The sequence below is a fragment of the Talpa occidentalis genome, unplaced genomic scaffold, assembly GCF_014898055.3.
Source record: "Talpa occidentalis isolate TD23 unplaced genomic scaffold, MPIMG_talOcc4v2.1 talOcc4.6, whole genome shotgun sequence".
Taxonomy (NCBI): domain Eukaryota; kingdom Metazoa; phylum Chordata; class Mammalia; order Eulipotyphla; family Talpidae; genus Talpa; species Talpa occidentalis.
The window spans coordinates 84,489,823-84,510,074 of record NW_023604972.1 but is presented as its reverse complement, the minus strand read 5'-3'; the positions used below and the strand labels follow the sequence as shown (position 1 = coordinate 84,510,074).

The following is a 20,252-nucleotide window of genomic DNA, read 5'->3' as shown; positions in this document are numbered from 1 at the left end:
AACTCATCTCCTGAATGATGAGATAGGAGACATATTGAACTAGTGTATCTGCATATTTGAAAACTGGATGTTCCTGCTGACACATTTAAATATTACTATGACAAGCTCCAACGAGCTCTTCTGGTCCTCGGGCTTGCAAATTGCCACAGCGGAGAACTCAAATACTGAATTGCCATATCTTAAAACCAATCTACTGAATGTATATGGCAAAATTTTAATTCATTATATATTTCTCAGATAAATGAAAAGTGTTAATGAACATAAAAGTTACTAAATTCTATTCATTACCATGCAGTTTAGGTCAGTATAAAGGTTTCCAAATATTATAAACCTGCAAATATGTCCATTACTTTTAATGGAAAGTAATGACCCCTGGTTCCAAATACAATTACATTAAAAGATCTTACATTAATACATTAATACAAATGTCTATTTGAAAAGATTAATAGGCAAGAAATTTTTCAAAGATAATCTCATGAAGAAATGACTAAGCAAGGGAATGTACTAACATGTTACTCATCTGTATGACATATTTCGTGTTCATGAGTGAGGTTAGAGGCAAACCCCAAGACTTGAATACAGTCTACTGTTTATATACAGATAGTTCAGTCACTCCGAAATGACATGGTACCAAAAAAATATTTTCCAATACCAAAGTGACCGTATCAAAGTATGAAATAGTGAGAATAACAAAGCTGTGGAGAATTGTACTATGAATACGTGGTAACCATATGACATTAAGGTTAAAAGAGAACTGTGTGTCTGAAAACAAAAGCAAGAATCAAGTACACTGAAAACTCTATTTGAAGATCACTATGTTTAATAAATTTGGTTATGACACCAAATTACTTGTCATGAAATGATGAGCTGATAATTAACATCTAAATAAGGAGAAAACTGCTTTAAAACAGGAGTTCTAATCTTGGAATAAATTATTATCTGGGCTTTGAGGGTCTGTGAACTTTTTGAAATTCCAAGTAAACATTTGGGCCTATCAGTGGACATTCTTCTGCAAGAGGTATCCACAACTTAAATTAGATTTTCCTAGGGTCCTCAGAACCAAAAGTTAAGATCCACGGCTCTAAAAGCAGGCCAATGTTTATCTACGTACAAACACATAACTGGGCTTTGGATAATATTACCAAGTGTGAAATTAAGAAAAGTATTTTAATTTTCTCAATTATTCACAAAAATACCTTTGAAAAATAAAGGACATGCTAGGGCCTCCCAGGTGGCGCAGCGGTTGAGCGCTGGGTTGCGAAGCTGCCTGCAGCCTCTGCAGCGCCGGTTCGATACCCGGCTGCTCCCCGGCCACTGCAGGAGGGTACCACATGGCGTGCAGACCTCTCCTGCAGCCTGCTGCTCCCCTCAGCAGTGTACTTCGGTCCTTCTGCCTGCTCTGCTCCCCGCTCTGGCTCTGGTGAATTCTCTCACCCTCCTGCACTTCTGACTGTACCCAGTGCTTGTATAAACAAACAAACAAATAAATAAACAAATCTTAAATAAATAAATAAATAAATAAATAAATAAATAAATAAAGGACATGCTAACCATAGAATGGACACTGATGGAAAATAAACATTTCAGGAAACTTATTGTGGTGAAAACAGACTTTAAAATTATCTAAGAAAGAAAATGTAGGTTATTCTGATAGTTCTTTTCCTTGGATTAAACAGAGGTTAGAAATGGCTGTATTGGGCTTTATCTATCTGAACAGAATAAGACTTTATCTTATTCCCTTTTAATTATTTTTTTATATAAAACATGAAAGCACCAGGACATAAAGATAAAATGCTGAAAGAACTGAACAGTTTTCAACAAAGGTGACTGCATTATTTTGGAAATGAGTGTTTATATTTTTGGTTATTATACTTATCAGCACTAGGGATTAGGGAAGTGAGATGTCTAGGACTGAATCACACACATCAGGACAACAAAATACTGTCTCATATTCTGCAGGTGATACATATGTCCTGCTGGACATTTACATAATAAAAAAACCTTTGAGTCATAAAACTAACTTCATTTCACATATTTTTGAGCTATAATGTTTTTCTATGCAACTTTAATTTCCCAGACAATAACCTCTAGGATCAACTGTGTAAATCAAACTAAGACTAGCTATTTACTAGAAATTTCCCAGGAGGTATTCACTATTCACCATTTTGGAAAATCAAAATAGACTGACTGTGGCTCCCCAAAATTCAAATGTTGAAACCTAATGTGATGATAGGAGGTGGGGCTTTTGGGAAGTGATTAGATCATGAAGGTGGAATCCTCATGAATGAAATTAGTGTCCTTATAACAGGCTCCAGAGAGCTCCCTAGCCTCTTCTACCATGTGAGGACACAGTGAGAACATGCTGATGGGTGATTCAGGAAGCAGGACCTCATCAGACATGAAAATGCCAGCACCCTGATATTGGACTTTTAGCCTCCACAACTATGACAAAATATTTCTGTTGTTTATAAGCTGCCCAGTGTGTGGTATTCTGGTAAAGGAACTGAAATGACTAAGACAATTGGCAATACCATTCTTGGACCTGAGTTGACAGCACAAACCACTTCTATCAGTCTACAGTTGTTGCTACTGGATTCTGGGTTAGTCACATATAGAGTAAATCCCTGAATACTTCATTATGTCTTACTGCATAGCCATGCCTAGGCATACCCTTTGAAAAACATAAAAAAAAATCTTACTTTATGTATTTTATGTTCAGTATGGATGTTACATTGATTTTTAAAAAAACTTTCTGTGTAAAGAAAAAGAAAAATACCAGATGGTCTCACTCATAGCAGGAATCTAGAAAATTTAAATAAGGGACCAGGAAAATGAATAACTATAAGAAAGTGAAAATCAAAATCAACAAAAAACTATGAACCAGAGACACTCTATGGGGGTTGGGGGCGGTGAGGGGGAGGGATTGGGGTCAAAATAAGGGGGTTGCAATTGTATGGGGAATATAAAAATAAAATTTATTTAAAAAAAACTTTCTGTGTGGAGAGAAGTTATTGAGGGAAAAATTAGTAAAATCCAAACAAAGTGTGGAGTTTAGTGAAGAATACTGTACCAGGGTTGGCTTCTTAGCAGTGACAAATGCACTATGGTAATGCAAGATGTTAACAGGAGGGGAGACAGGTGAGGCAGACATGGATAATTTTTAATCATTGCAAATTTTCTGCAAATCTAAACTATTTTAATATCAAGGTTATTTCTTAAAAAGTTTACTTTTAGAGATGCATACAGATTTCAAATTTAGAAATTAAATTTAGAAAACTTCCTCCGTTTCTCTTATATCCGTATATTAAATTGTCAGGATAAACTACAGAACAAAATGTTTTCATCTGTTAATGGTTAAATGTTAGCAAGTTCACATGGGTTTATCCTAGAATTGTTTGGTGTAGGTTACTGGATTGTGTCATAAAATTATGTTATATAAATGAGAATAAATGTACTTTTCATTTTCAGAAATAAAGAGAGATCAGTTACAATCCATTGCAGACACATACAAGTCCTCCCTGGCAAATTCTCCACATGGTTATACAATATTAAGTATGATTTTCAATTGAATATTATAAAGGAAGGTTTTACAAAATATTCATTATTGAAAAAGGAGTAGAGTTGGAGATGGTTAAGAACAATTGAACTAAACACAGTATTAAAAAGCTGAAGAGAGACACTACAACAGTTTATCTGTGAAGGTTACATTAAATTCTTATAAGAAAATAATTAAAAGAAAAAAACAGTATTTGTAATTGTTCCCTAGGGAAAGTCTTTTTTTCCAACAGGGTAGTATTCAATGAAACCCTTTCATCACTAGATTAACCCCTGGGTATAGATATTCTGTGAAAGAGCAAAATGACATGATAAAAACTTATGTTTCAATGGAATAATAGTCTACTATAAGGAAGGATGAAATCCTGCCATTGGCAACAACATGGATGAGCCTAGAGGTAATGTGCTCAGTGAAACAAGTCAGATGGAGAAAGACAAATACTGAATGATTTCACTCAAATGTGGCATATAAGCAAAACAAACAAATGAAACAAAAACAAAACCAAAAAATCCCAATTAGACAAGAAGACAAAATTAGTGGTGGGGCCTCCCTGGTGGCACAAGGGGTTAAATATAGCACTTTGAAGCTATCCACAGCCTCTGCATTAAGAGTTCAATCCCCAGCTGGCCAGGGAGACACCCACATGGCGGGACAGACCTTGTCTGTCTCACCCGCTGCTCCCCTCAGCAGAGTTTTCGGTTCAATCTGCCTGTTCTACTCCCTGTTCCTTCTCTGGTGAATTCTCTCATCCTCCCGCACATCTGGTCTATACCCCAGCACTGTATAAATAAAATAAATCTTTAAAAAAAGAGATAAATTTTGTGGTTACCAGGAGGGGAAGGGTAGGAGAGTGTTAACTGGGTAAGAGAGGTCAATTACATGGTGAAGGACTGATTGTCCAATTCTATCCTGAAACTTCAGTCCAATTTTGGACTGAAACGTAATACAGAAATACATGTAGCCTTATATAATGATGAACAGCTGAAACTTATATAACACTGTATTGCAGTGCTACTTCAATGAAAGTTTTTTTTTTTTGTTTGTTTTTGCAGAGGCTTATGAAATTCTTGAACACGTTCAGCTTCCTAGAAAACATGTCAGAAGGAGAAACCTGATTGCAGCAGGGGAAAAAACATTGGAAAAGCAAGATCTAGGTTTACTATGGAAGACTCACCTGTGCACAAATCTGATGCATGACATGACCAAATTCATGGAAGTAAGTCCTCACCTCATCGTGCCTCAGGAGAGAGGGACGCCCGGCTACTGGCTGTGAGAAGTTCACCACGAGGGCAGCCACAGACATCATGCGGCTCCCATCGGGGAGGAGACAGCCAGGCTGCAGACCAAAGCAGGCTGCGTGGTTATATTTTCCTTCCCTGGGAACCACAAGCACACTAGGTGAGATGTGAGCATCTTCTCCAGCAACAACATCTTTGTGGTCACTCTCAGTCAAGCATAGGGGATACTTTGAAACATTTAAGTCTCACTTTAACACATTTAAAATTTGACATTTATTAAAATGGAAAAACTGAAACTAAACAAACAAAACCCCACCGTCATTTCACAAGTTGTATCTCCACAATGCCCTTTGCTGAAAAACCTTACGAATATATTCTTAGATACCCTCCAGGTGTATAGCTCATGCCCAATTTAATTTAATGAGCTCTTGGTTTTCTTCTTCAAACATGGAGTTCCTGAACACTAGTGTTAAAGCAAATTTGAGATAAGTGAGTACAGTTTGAATCACTAGGTAGGTTTTCTTAAAATTAAAGTTGATAAATATTAAATACTAGACAGATTTAATAAATACTAAATATATCCCATTCAAGAAAGAAAGAATCAGTGCTCACAATTTCCTTGTCATTCCCTATTTTTGCTGATCAGCTATCAGCCTACAGCAATTGTTAAAAATTCTTACTGGTGTCTACAGAGTTGGCTCTAGTGCTTGTGTCTAATCTCTCTCTCCATCTATCATGATTTTAAGTTAAATGACACCCTTCAACCTCCATTTTCTGAAGAAAGTTGTGATTTGCAATTTTCTGGTGTATTGTTATAAGGGTAGAAGCAGGCCCTTTCTAGTTTTATATATCTTAATAGGAAGCTGGAAAAAGAATAAGTTTTTTTTTTTACTTGAATAGAATCACTGCGAAAAGATAACACAGAAAAATAGTCAAAGAAAGGCAAATTTATAAATCAACCCCAAACCTGAATGTACTATTTAGTCTATTTAGCAAAAAAAAAAAAAAAAAAAAAAAAAAGTCCATAGTTTCTGGAGAGAATATCATTGTTCAGACAACATATTTCAAGCATAGACAACTTTATAATTGATGCTTTTTTCCTCCAGACTACCTAAAAATTGTCTGTTTGGAAAAGATCTGCTGAGCTTATAAAAGGAATTTGTTTACTTCCAGACCTAAAGATTAGAGTAGGGCAGGATCGCTGTATAGGCCCTGCTCTTAAGACCCAGGGACACAGCTCCTACTTAAGATTGATGCTTAATGAACACAACAGAGAATTTCCTCCCCTAACTAGGATAATAAGCATGCACTAACAATAGCAGTCTGCTGCTGGGAGAACAGTAGACTCCATGTCATTGAATAAAAATGAAGTCATATAAAGAAAAAGGCTAGGAAAAATCTCTTACCACTCCTTTTCAAAAGCATGTTGCAAGTCCCAGCTCATGTAGTAATATAAGATATACTGACTAGGAAGGAAGAAATAAAACTGTCACAGATGACCTGATTGTCTATGTAGAAAATCTGAAATATCAACCAAAAAACTCCTGGGAATAATAATGAATTATAGCAAGGTTGTAAGATATAATATTCACATACAAAAGTCAGTCCTGTATATCAGCAGTGGACATATGGAATTTGAAAAGACCATTCTATTAGCCCTCCCCACCCAAACGAAATACTTAAGTATAAGTTAATCAAATATTCATAAGATCTAAGTGAGGAAAAGTATGAAACCCTGATAAATAAAATCAAAGAACTAAATAATGAAGAGTACTTGATGTACATGGATAGGAAGACTCAATATTATTAAGATATCAATTCTTCCCAACTTTGTCTACATATTCAGCACAATCCCAGTGAACATCCCAGAGAATTATTTGTAGATATTGACAAAATGATTCTAAAATTTATATGAAGAGGCAAAAAAATCAGAATAGTTAACTATATTGAAGAACAAAGCCAGAGAGCTAACACTACCTCACTTAATATAAAGTTATACCACCCTGACTTAAGTTACAACAATCAAAACAGTGTGGTGTTAAAAGAATAGGCAGCAGATCATTCCAGAAATAGGCCCACATAAATGTAGTGAATTGCTCTTTAACAAAGAAGTACAGTTAGTGGAACAAAGATATATTTTTCAGTAAATGGTGCTGAAACAACTAAATACACACATGTAAAAAAATGAAATCTAAAAAAAAAAATGAAATCTAGATACAAATCTTACATCTTTCACAAAAGTTAAGTCAAAATGGGTCCCAGACTTAAATGTAAACTGCAAAAATATAAAATTCTGGGGCCTCCCAGGTGGCACAAGGGGTTAAGATACAATCTATGAAGCTATCCGCAGCCACTGCAGCATGAATTTGATCCCCAGCCAGGGAGCAACCCACATAATGCAGCAGACATCTCCTGACTCACCCCTTGCTCCCCTCAGCAGTGTATTTCAGTTCATCTGCCTGTTCTGTTCCCCACTCTGTCTCTGGTGAATCCTCTCACCAACCCCCCCACCTCTGGCCTGTACCCCAGTTCTTGTATGCATAAACAAATAAATCTTTTTAAAAAAAATGTAAAATTCTTAGAATGTGGCATAGGAAAAAACCAAAATGATCTTGGATTTGGCAATGACTCTTTTAGATGCAACCCCAAAGGCACAACCCATGAAAGAAAGAATATCAATAAGGAGACTTCATTAAAATGAAAAATTTCTATTCTGAGAAAGATACTGTCAAAAATTTTGGACAGTGAAAATACTTTGTATGATTCTATAATGGTGAATACATGTCAGTATACATTGTCCAAACCCACAGAACATACAACACCAAGAGTAATCCTACAATGCAAAATGACTTATGGGTAATTATAATGTGGCAACAGGTTCATCAATTGTAATAAATCTACCATTTTCAAGGAGGAGGTTGATAATGAGGGAGGCTGTGCACATGTAGGCAGAGAGGTAGTGGGAATTTTGCTGTGAAGCTAAAACTGATGTAAAAAAAATAAAGTCTATTTTAAATAAAAATAAATAACAACAAAAAAAGAAGTCTATCAAGGCTGAGTTAGGAGTGAGTTCATCAGGGAAGGGCAGGCAGACAGAGGGGCAAGAAAGTGTGAGAGAACCCTGTACACTGAGTCTGGGAAAATTTTCAGGCAGCCCAGTCTTTGGGTGTTTAATGGACCCATCACCAATATTTCTGGAATGATTTCATGTAGTTAGTTGGAAATGTGCAAACAGGTCTAACTAATCTGGGAAAAAGTCTGTATTATCATATTTTGTAACATTTGGTAATTATGAAATATCATAAATCAATTTTTTTGTGATAATAATAGTGGTGCTACTGGATCAGAGAAATAATAGCTGAGTAGCTTTATTCTAAAAATTGCTTAAAATCAAAGACTTTCTATCAATTTTAAAATCACTGATAAAGGCTTTATCTTTCTGTTTTAAAAACAACTTATTTATTTAATTTTTATTTATTTAATTTAATAGGTTTTTTTATTTTGAGGTTATATCTTTTTATACTTTGTTTATAAAATGATGATTTTTAAAAAGATGTCCATACCTGGAAATCTTATGTTGGAGCAACCAATTATTTTTGTTTTGTTTAACAATCTCAGTGTTTGAGCATTAAAAATTGAAGTGTGATTTAAAAAATCCTGGACTTTCCTAAATCTACTCCAAATATCCCCTTTAATCCATTTCACTTTATAAAGCAAGCATATAAAGTGATGGGGGCCTCCCCTGGTGGCGCAGGTGGTTGAGCACAGCGCTGTGAAGCTATCCGCAGCCTCTGCATTGTGGGTTTGATCCTGGTGGATCCCGGCTGGCTGGCGAGAATCCCACAAGGTGCAGCAGACCTCCCCTGCTGCGCCTGATGCTCCCCTCAGCAGTGTCTTTGGTCTTTCTGCCTGTTCTGCTCCCCGCTCTGTCTCTGGTAAATTCTCTCACTCTCCTGCACCTCTGACTGTACCCCAGTTCTTGTATAAATAAATGAATCTTTAAAAAAAAGTGATAGGAAATGAATATTAACTAGGTAACAACCCTTACAAAGATTATCCTTTGATCCCCACTACCACAGTGCTGGTAGCAGTGGCCAGATCTCTGAGTAAAAAGCCAATTATATCTTGGAAGACAGCAAGATGGTGTATGTAGTAAGGACTGCTAACTCTGACTCTGGAAAGAAAATCTGTAAAGAGTTACAGGAGGCTCTAATGTTGAAGGAATTCCCCTGAAAGAATTCTTGGCTTAAAACTATTTCCTGACACTTTTCAATTAAAAATAGACCATCTACATTTGACATGGATTTATTTTGGGGAGATATGATATCAGGAGTTAAAGTAAGCCCATGTACTGACTGGATGACATAGTTATCTAGACAATTCCCAGTAGCTACCTGAGGTCAGTGGATTAAAGTCAGTGGATTAAAAACTTGTATGTGCTACTGAACTAGGAGTTACTACCATTTCCTTTGGTCTCTGTAGTAAAATAGATTAGTAATTGTAACTGACTGATATGTTTTAGAAAGTAGCCAAGAGAGAAAGTGGTCCAGATCCTTTTATGTCTGATGAATCACTTGCGTTCACCACTGTCATGAGTTACAAAGGTCATCATCATTTTTTTACTTCTTAGCACTGAGTAAATGTCTACAGTGTGTGTGATTTCTATATGAAGTCTAATGTACAAAATAATTCTGTACAGGAATCATCAGTTCCCATATTACAGAGGAGGAAACAGTCTCAAAGAGTTTATGTCACTCAGTCATTCTAACTTATATTTGACTGACTATAGAGATTCTGGTATTTCTAATATATTATGTTGACACTCAATCAGACTGAGGGGCGTGCCCATAGAGTTAAGAGTACTGACAGATTATCTGCATAATGAACATTTTTTTGATAATTTTAAATTAAATAAATGTATTACACAAATTAGATAATGATGATGTTAGCAGCTAACATTTATTAGACTGTTGCTATATGCTAGGTAGTCTTTTAATTAATGTTTTGCAGGTAATTAACTATTTTAATCCTTATAACAAGCCTACAAAGCAGGTATGATTAGTATTCCTTTCATAGCACCTGCAATATAGGTAAAGAAACTGAGGCACAGAAAAATTAACTTGCCTAGTAATTAATGGAGCCAGACATTCTGGCTTCTAAGCTCATATATTAAATCCCTTTATTAAGAACCACACATGAGAACTATGGAAGACAAGAGTTTTAACCTGGGTAGGAGGTGAATCCCTAAGGTTCTTTCCAACAATGTGTTTCTTAGTACCTTGGATAGAGGTCCAGGTAGAACTGTCCTAGTACTTCTCCTGTAGCTTTATCCTTCACAGTGTAAAGTGTAACACTTTTATTCCACACATGAGCATCCGTCACTTGCTCAAATGAAAGTCCCAACAACTCTTGATAGATGTTCAGCAGGCCTTCAGTAACCACTTCAATTGGGAAGTATTCCTTGAGGATCTCTTGGTCTATGGAGTACTTGAGTTCTTCTGTCTGCGTCATGTAATAATACAGATCCCAGGCATTGATTTTCCCATCGTATTCAAAACCTCTCTCTTCACATTCCTTTTTCTTCAAATTCAAAATAAAATCTCGTTCTGCCTCACCCAAGGGCTTTAATTTCTGGCTTAAATCATCTGTGAGGGAAATAGGAAAAGTTAGTGATCAACTGCTCTTGGAAGCAAGCACATTCACATATATTTCCATCAGAGTTGTAGTGTGGTGCCTGCACCTGGGTAGTACTTGGTAGAGATAAGTCAGGAGGGAAGAAGGCAGAAAGGGAGGAGAGGAGATGAGAGGAAGCAAATGAGAGTAGGAGGGAGGGTTGATAGAAAAGAGAAAGAGGAAGGGGAGAGAGGAAGGGAAAGAATGAGGGGAAAGGGCTGTATTATGACTGTGCTGCTGTTTTATTCAGGGTGATTTATTTTATGGTTCCTCACTCCTTTTCCTTTAGCAGCATCCAAATCAGGTCACAACTTTCTCACAGCATCAACAAAACTAAGTTTACCTCTCAGAGAACTCTGGCTCAAGAATATTATAATTCAGGGATCAAATCAATAATGAAACTAAACTCATGTACATGATTATTTTCAGTGAGGTCAGGCTCCTCAGAAAGGCAGGGAAAAGTCAGATGTGACTTGTGGTCAGTATTACTAAAACTGCTCAGTGCCTTTGACAGTCATGGGTTTAGTTATCACTGCCCCATTCCTCTGAAGAGTCAGTTTGGACACAGCAATCCCATTTTTTAGGGGGAGGCCACAATTTATATATTGTGGTCCATTTTGAACTATTTCACTGTGTTTGGCTAACAAGGCATGCTTGTATTATTTATTTCTCACAACTTGTTACATATGTAAGATAAACATCTCACTGGCTCTGTAAAGGACATGGCAGTTTGGGAGGCAGCTGCACAGTATGAGGGGAAGGCAGCAACCTGAAGAGTGCTATGAAGAGAAAGGTGAAACTCATGGAAGATATATAGAGATATAATTCTGATTAGGACTGTGAGAGGCCATGTGAATAGAGGTAGGGAGAGGACAACTCAGATGGGAACATGCCAATTTTAAATTAGAAGGAGAACTACATTAAAGGAACTAAGTTAATCAGGTAGTTATTAAGGGAAAATTTCATTATATAAAGTCACCACGAAAGGAAACATTCTTACCAAACCAGTTAATGACCTGAACAACTCTCTTGTAAAACATGTAAGAGAATAGATGGCAATTAGCTGCTCACATCTTTGTTGTTTCCACTCAATGGAAAATTCATTGAGAAAGGACCTTGTCTAATACCTTCCTATTTAGCATACTGTTTAATGTAAGATGGCTATTTCATAAAGGTATCATGATGAATAAATGAATTTTATGATTACAAAAAGCTATCATTTAATGGCGCGCTGGCTATGTCACCTCTGATGTCAGCATATACATCAATAATTCATGGCATGGTCACGGCCATTGAGGACAGAAAAAAATTTGGGGTGAAGGCGAATTTTATTGTTTAAAAAATTTTTAATTTATATATTTTTACATTGTTGCTCATTCTCTTCTCAGGTGTAATCCCCATAAAATTACCACCACCAAGACACCCACGAAATGTTACCATAGTCTCTTGTGCTCTCCCCTCCCCTGTTTCGATCCTTCTTCATTCCCCTCCCCAGCTGAGTGTCACCATTTATAGTTTGGATGGCTGATTTTAGCATGTTATTAATCACTTCCAACTTAAGCTAATAAAAGGATACCAAACAACAGACTAAACAATTTGACTAGTTATTAAAGGTAAATTAAGTTGAAAGTGGTCGATGAGTTTAAAAGTTTTAAAGAAATCCTACTTTGGTAAATTCTGATTAGAGAAGATTCAAACAAAAATTACTATATTACCATGGCTATATTATCAACCATTTTCATTAATATGAAAGAGAAAAACAGAGTGAGTATTGGAAAAGTCAAAAAGTCACACCCAGATTGAGATGGGGGGGTGGGGAAAAAACGACAAAACATCAGTAACTAAATGACATGAACATAAGAAGCATGGCTTGAAAAAGAATAATAAAAAAGTGATTTTAAATGAATGTGAATACTGTTATTACATAATAGTTTTGATGCTTATTATTTTGTATTATTCTTGAACATTAATAAATGGACTATGGAACATAAAATGTTTATCTTTGTTTATATGTTCTTTTTTCATTTATATTTGTTATATTTCATACAAATTCAAGTGGCCATGATAAGTAACCTAACCAAGAGTCTAATGGCAGTGAGTAAAGTCAATAGTAATACTCTTTGCTAGGACCCTAGATGTCTTGTTAGGAATTAGTATAAAAATCCTCATCAAGATACAAGATAGTGAAGTAAAGATTACATCAGCAACATAAATAATGAGTAACTCTTTACAACAAAGCACAGTATTTACTACCAAGTACAGTATCTAATAATATATTAGGTGATTAATAAATTTTTCTTGTGAATGAAAAGCAGGACTTAAAAGCTGATATCAAGACCTGTGAAGTTGGTATTATGCAGATGCAAGATGGTCAAAGAGAAGAAATGGGAAGACAAGCTAACCTAGAAAGGCTGTTACATGGCTTGTACTCTTCGCAGTGTTCATTTCAAGGACGAAGTCAGCATGTGTGCTATAGCCAAGCAATTTGGCTATTTTGGCCCTCAGTGGTAGTAGCTGCTGTAGAATTACAGTGTTTTCCTAGTATTAAACAACAACAACAAAAGCAAAGGTTAGTGTCCATTGGATCCAAATCACTAAAGGAAAAAGTTATCACATGCCTCTTTAGGTTGGCAAAACTGTCTTAAGTATTTTCAGGTTATCTCAACTTTAGCAATTTTTTTCATTTCACTGTTACAGTTGTTTTTTTTTTAGAAATTCATTACCCAATTTTACTTCCTTTTTTTAAAGATTTATTTATGCATACAAGAGATGGGGTACAGGTCAGAGATGCAGGGGGTGAGAGGATTCATCAGAGACAGTGGGGAACAGAACAGGCAGACTGACCGAAGTACACTGCTGGGGGGAGCAGCAGGAGAGTCAGGAGAGGTCTGCTATGCCATGTGGGTTGCTCCCTGCCCAGCCGGGGATTGAACTCCTGCTGCAAAGTCTGCGTATTGCTTCATAGTGCGGTGCTTAACCCCTTGTGCCATCAGGAAGGCCTGCCAATTTTAATTCTGAAATAATTAACTTTTTAAATCTCAGGAGACAGCTATGAGGTTTAAAAAAAATTTAGTTGCTGTTACCTTAGAGCGAAAATATATGCTTAAGGACTAGAGTCTCTTAAGGACATTTAATCTCATTGACAGAACTGCAAGAATATTGGCACTTAACTATTTTTTAACTTGTGATCATATGATGCAAAATTTACTATCTTAACCATAACAGAAAAAAATAAGTGTTGGTGACGATGTGGAGAATTTGGAAATTTTGCCCACTGTGTATGGGAATGTAAAATGGTGCAACTTCTGTGGAAGATGGCATTGCAATTCCTCAAAAAATTAAACACAGAACTGTCATATAATCCAGCAACTCCACTTTTGGGTATATATCCCAAAAAAGTGGGAGCAGAGACTCAAACAGATATTTGTAGACCCACAAATTATTCATGCAGCATTATTCATAATAGCCAAGTAGTGGAAGAAACCCAAATGTCCATCAATGCAAAGAAAATAAGGTATATCCATTATAATAAAATATTAGTCTTAAAACGTTGTTTGTTTGTTTTTTTTAATGTGGTAACATTGGTTTACAACACTGTGTATGATTTAGGGGAACAGAGTCAAACTTCTCATGTATGTCACCATACAACCCCCAACACCACCCAAAGTCCTTTACCATAGACCACTGGGCTCTCTCCCTACTTTGCTGCCACCCCTGTTCTGCCTCTCCTTCTAGTAGGTTCAGTCCTGCAGTTGTAGGTCTAGGGTTTGTTTTGCTTTAGTTTTGTCAGTTCCTTCATTTTTTTCTCTATATTCTACATATGAATGAAGTAATTGGTAATTATCTTTCTCCTTCTTATTTCACTTAGCTTAATGCCTTCCACTTTTATCCATGTTGTCACAAATGGCAAGAGTTCATCTTTTCTTTATAGTTGAGTAGTAAGTATTCCATCATGTATGTATGTCATATCTTCTTAACCTACTCCTCTGTCATTGAATATTTAGGTTGATTCCACACTTTTGCTATTGTAAACAGTGATGCAATGAACACAAGAGTGCCTATATCCCTTCTAATTAGTGCTTTTGCATTATCTAGGTAGGTAGATACCTAGGAGTGGAATTGCTGACTCTATGATAAATCTATTTTTAATATTTTCAGGAACTTCCATGCTAGTTTCCATAGAGGTTGGACCAGTCTACATTACCACCAATAATGCACAAGGATACCTTTTTCTCCACACCCTTTTTCTCCACCCAGCATTTGTTGTTGCTTGTTTTTTCTGATATGGGCCATTCTAACAGGTGTGAGGTGGTATCTCATTGTGGTTTTGATTTGCATTTCCCTGATGATAAGTGACTTACAGCATTTTTTCATATGCCTGCTGGCCATTTATATATCTTCTTTGAAGAAGTGTCTTTTTAGTTCTTCTTCCCATTTCTTTTTTTTTTCTTCTTCTTCTTCCCATTTCTAACTGGCTTGTTTTCTTTTTGCTGAATAATATGTGCTCTTTGTATATCTTGGATATTATTAGCCCATGCTGGATGTATGATATGCAGATATTTTCTCCCAGATTTTTTTTGTCTTTTGTTGTGCAGAAGAGTTTTAGCTTGATGTAGTTCTGTTTATTTTTACTTTTGTTTTCCTTGCCTTTGGAGTTGCGTCCCTAAAGACATCTCTGAAGCCACCATTGTGGAGTATTTGCCTCTTTTCTTCTATGTATTTTAGGGTTTCCCATCTCACCGCCAAGTCTTTAATTCATTTAAAGTCAGTTTTTGTGTGGGAGAGTAGTTTAGTTTCTTTTTTAGGCAGGCGGCTGCCCAGTTTTCCCAGCAACACAAGGAAAGACATTTGATACAGGCTAAAACAAGGATAAAGCTTGAAGACATTATACTAAGTTGGTCACAGAACTACAAACATTGTATGATTTCACTTCCATGAGGTTCCTGAAGTAGCCAAGTCATAGAGGCAGAAAGCAGAAGGGTGGATGTGGTGTGTGGGGGTGGGGAAGTATGAAGCTAATGTTTAATGGGTACGGAGCATCAGATGGGAAAGATGACAAAGTCCTGGAGATCATGGTGCTGTTAGTCGCAAAGCAATGTGAATATACTTCATGTTACAGATTTCACTTAAAAATGGGTCAGGGATTTGCTCAATTTATTATAAGCATTTTCTGCCTTTTGTTTGTATTAAATATACAAATAATAGCATTTATTGTTTCCTTAACAATAAAAGGAGAAGCAATCTAGAGAAAGTAAATAAATGTTGAGGGCAAAGAAACACTTCCTCCAATGATTAGGTCAGGAAATTATTTACTTGGATGTGTTTCTAAGGAAATGTCTCTGAGGCCAGACTATTTAGGTTCCAATTTTGGATCCACTTTCTGATCATTGGGAACTTCCTTAACCTTTTTAAAACCAGTTTTCTCATCTGTAGTAGGTGGATAATAAAAGTAGGCATGCCATAGGAGATCAAGAAGATTCAAATGAGAATTTATGTAAATGGCATAGAAATGTGCCTGGCATAAGAGTAAACAATATATAATTATGTTATAATTATAATTATTTTAAAATGGAAACACTGATAAGAGCAACATGTAATTAATCCCCTAAGTACTAAAATAAACTAGTTTGAGTTTTTCTTTAATTTTTTTGTTTTCCAAGGCTCTTCTCTCTAGACTGCTAATTTTTACTTAGCATTTATTCCCCATTCTTCCCCATTCTATTAAAATAGAATTCTCTCAGTTTTTGCTGGCTATATGATCACCTGACTACTTTTCATAGCCTTCCCTGTGATATACAATGGGATAATAGACGTGAATGAGATGATGTGTGAAATTTCTGGGTCATCTCTTTACAGATGTTTGTCTTGCTAGCTTTGAATTGAAGATGACAGTAATGACCTTGGAAGTTATAAGGCAGAGCTGTGTTAGAATTCTGGACCATTCACCTCTGTATTGTTAATTACAAGGGAAATAAACATTTAGTTGTGGTAAACATATAAAATTCAGCATCTTAACCACTTTTAAGTGTACAATTCAGTGGTACTAGTTACATTCACACTATTGTACAATTTGTTTCTAAAACTTTCCCTACATATTGAAAGGAAGTTGGTAACTATTAAACAATAATTCCCAGGTCTCCCCAGTCCCTGGTAACTATTAATTCTTTCTGAAGAGAAATAACTTTTATATTCTTGAGTTACTGTCCTTTTGTTTGACTTTGTATGTTCCTTATCCTGTACCCTAACACCCACAGACACTGATACTAGAAATAAAGTGCTGCATAGCAAAAACGTTCAGGAATGGAAGGAGTGAGGACTACCACGCAGAATTGGAAGCTAGTAAACCTCATTAGACTATAGGTAACAGTTAAAACTATTGCTTGTCATACTTGGAAGGCAGGTCAATTGCCTACTGAGTTTTAGGTCTAAGGGAATTGTTTGGGAAAACTAATACCAGTGTGTGTTTGTTACTATCTGCTGCTTTTGGAAAAATTACATGAGCGAGATGAGCTAAAGAAAGAACTATTTAGTTTGCACAGATGGAAGGAAAAGGGTTCTGCAGATAGAGGTTGTAGTTATGGCCTACAATCTAGGGCTTCAGACTTAAAAAGTTAATTGCTCTGTACTCTAATAATCAGGGAAAAGACAGTCCCCGAGTTGTTGAATTGCATAGATCAGTTTGAGGATAATGTCTTCTTCCTCATACCTACTATTTCAGATGGCCCTGAAACTGACTCCATTAAAGTGAGGAAGAACAGAATGATTACAATACAGGAGTCAGATAATAAAAAGATCTGGCACATTAAAGAACTATGACTTAGCAGGATTTGAAGATATGCATTTGTGGCAGTTTGAACCTATAACCTCCAAAGATGCAATGATGTAAACCAACTTTACTTCAGTAAATACAATTAAAAAAAAAGAAAAGAAAATGAAAAGAGCTATGACCAAAAGAGCTGTTTAGGGTGCAGTTATTTTAACATCAATCTGATTGGAAGCAAACAGATAAGAAACCTAGTACATCTTTGAGGGAATTTTATTACCAAAGATATTGTAAACCTGGTTTACAAAAGTTTGTGGTATTAATCCCTAAAGCAAACCTCAGGATTCAAACTGGCATCAGCAGGAATCTATCCTAGCAGCTACCCAGGATGCAAAAGAAAGAATTCTCGGCAGACACAACCAAGTACCATGGAGTATAATTGCTAAAGGAATTTCTGCCAGAAAGGAGACTCAAATAGCCCAAGTGGGCTGTCTAAGGAGCCTTACCAGAACATGGAATCCTCATAATTCTTAGCACACAGTTTTCTGAAAGTTGATATGTACTCACTACATTTCCCATTCTTTCCTTTTCTAAATGGAAGTTTTCATTGTAGTTATTTTGTTTCTAGTCGACCACTAGGTTTATGTGTTAGGGGATAACTTTTCTTTCCTTTCATAGACTGCTAGATTATGAGAAGCTATAGCTGGGGGACTGTATATCCTGGTTTGTGAGTTCAAGATAGTAACTGGTTGGGATCTGACATATGGAGAATGGGTTCGATGCATGGAAAAAAGTTCTCATGGTTACCTGGATAGCCAGGGAGGCACACTGTGATGGAGCCACTTAATTGACTCTGAGAATCCATTTGTCATTCTTCCTTTTGTCTTTTCAGTAATAGAATTCTTTTAGTTGAACACATTGCTATTAACTAAAGACTGTATCTCTTGGCCTCCTTTGCACTAGATATGTCTATATGATGGAATTTTGAACAATGGGATGCAAATGGAGTTGATGTATAGCACCTCCAGGTTTTGTCCTTAAAGATGCTTGGTCTGTAGTTAGTTTCCCCTTTTCTCAACAGGTTGAGAAATGGTGACAATGGAATGACCTTGGAAGTCGCTTGTTGAGGAAAGACAGATGTCCCACCAGTTCTGGACTGCTGACTTGGGAAAATACAATTTTTAATTTACTTAACCCATTGCATTTTTATTAGAGCAGTTTATTTTGTGGTCATAACAAGCAGGCTGCTAATGAGCAAGAAAAAAGCTAAAAGTCTTATAGTTCTCAGGAATTAGGAGGCATAATGCTCATACAAGTAGGAACATTAGTCTCTGACCTGACTTCAACACTGGTAAGCAAAGCAAACCATTTTCTTAAACTCTACCATAAAAACAAAAGACAAATATTTATAATACCTCTTTGCACCTTGTATTAAAAGCCATTTCCATCTTCCTTCTGGTTTCAGGAATACAACATTTTTTCATGACAGGAAAATAGTGTGGATATTTTAAGGTAATTTTATACTTGTCATCATCTGTTTTTTCTAAAGTGTCAATGAAATCATCAGGAAGAGCACCTGCAAAAAATCATTTTCTTAGACATTAATTTTCCCACTCATCTTTGGTTTATTTAGCCTTGGCACAGTGCCTTTAAGAAGCTCTAGGTATTCTGTCAAGTACTTGAAATTCACATAAAATAATAACAATCCCTATAATACCATTTTGATGTTACTGGAATGGAGGTGGTGGTTAGAGGCCAGGTGGCTTAGGAGATGGTAATTCAAAATAAGAATAGGCTTCAGTATACTTGTACAAATAGTGTTTTGATGAAGAACAAGAAAATAAAGCCAAGAAAGACCCAGAACAGAATAAAAAGATTGGTTTAAACAGCAATGTAAGGGATATTTACAAGCAGAAAGACTCGCAGGGTAGACAGTGAAGGCTACTATATACCAACATAGGTTACCAACAAAGAGTGTGATATCGCCTATGCCCTGTCTCTAGAAATAGTATACACTCTTATTAGCCTAAATTCTAGGTGAGATTTGGCTATGGGATGTGAGTTTTAATTACTGGATTTTTTTTTTTTAATTCTTTGAACTCTGATTTGAATTCTGTGAGGAGACATTATTTTGCCAAAGTTACATGGTTTAATCTAGAAAACAGACAAAATTTACCAAGCTCAGCCTTGGAAAATACAAGGAAGGTATCATCCTCATTGAGGTTTTTGTTAAAGTCAATGCAGAGCTCACTCATTCTTTTCTTCATTGCTTTGATTTCCTGAAACAAAGAAACAGATGCAGAACTTTTAACAATCAAATTAAACTTTTATAATTCTTGTCATCAGTCAAGTAAAGTTTCACTTTTATATAAAGACTAGCTTCTGTACCTCTCAAGAATTGCCTTTTTAAGAGATAAGCTTGATAAAATAGTTTTCTGCAGTCTTCTATGTTGCATCCATCATAGTATTGATGCAACACCTACAAAAAGGTTAATCCTGGTGATGTGCTAGAAATTACTCATACTTTTTAAAGAACTAAATAAATATAGGTGGTACAGTAAAAGCAAAATTTTCATTAAGCAAATCAATATTTGGTGCTGAAGTAAACCAAGAGATAAGAGTTGGGCAATTCATTCTATGGCTGCTTTGGAAAAAAGGTTATGTCTTAGTTTTCAATGCTTTTATAAACAAAGGTGATTTATGTTCCCAAACATATTTATAAAATAATTAGATGGGACGTCAAGGAAATCAGTAAGAAGAAAACCACAAGAAAAATCATGAAATAGTATTAACTGTTTCACTCTTCTAAAATTTATGGAGCAAAAAATTTATGTAAACAGCACTGGTTTTCAAAGTATAATCCTGAGGAGAAGCATCACCATCATATGAGAACACTCTGGAAAGGCAAATTTTTGAGACTCAGACCAAACCTACTGAAATACAAACACTCAGAAGGAGAGCCCCTGTAATCAGAGTTTTGACAAGCCCTTCTGGTAATTCTGATGCACAACTACATTTGAGA

The 20,252-nt window shown here is 36.0% G+C and overlaps 1 protein-coding gene across 7 annotated transcripts in view; it reads right to left on the bottom strand.

Moving 5' to 3' along the window:
• The window catches only part of NLN (neurolysin), an 85,093-nt gene that overhangs the window by 24,750 nt on the left and 40,091 nt on the right, over nt 1–20,252 (bottom strand). For 6 of the 7 annotated variants that reach the window (XM_037529209.2, XM_054688472.1, XM_054688474.1 and 3 more), the window contains 5 exons: nt 19,407–19,509; nt 18,646–18,806; nt 12,870–13,005; nt 10,073–10,439; nt 4,731–4,932 (listed from right to left, as the gene is read on the bottom strand). In XM_037529209.2, the coding sequence (XP_037385106.1) occupies nt 4,731–4,932; nt 10,073–10,439; nt 12,870–13,005; nt 18,646–18,806; nt 19,407–19,509 (969 nt within the window). The remainder of the gene's footprint in view (nt 1–4,730; nt 4,933–10,072; nt 10,440–12,869; nt 13,006–18,645; nt 18,807–19,406; nt 19,510–20,252) is intronic. The other variant, XM_037529210.2, reaches the window with a different exon arrangement.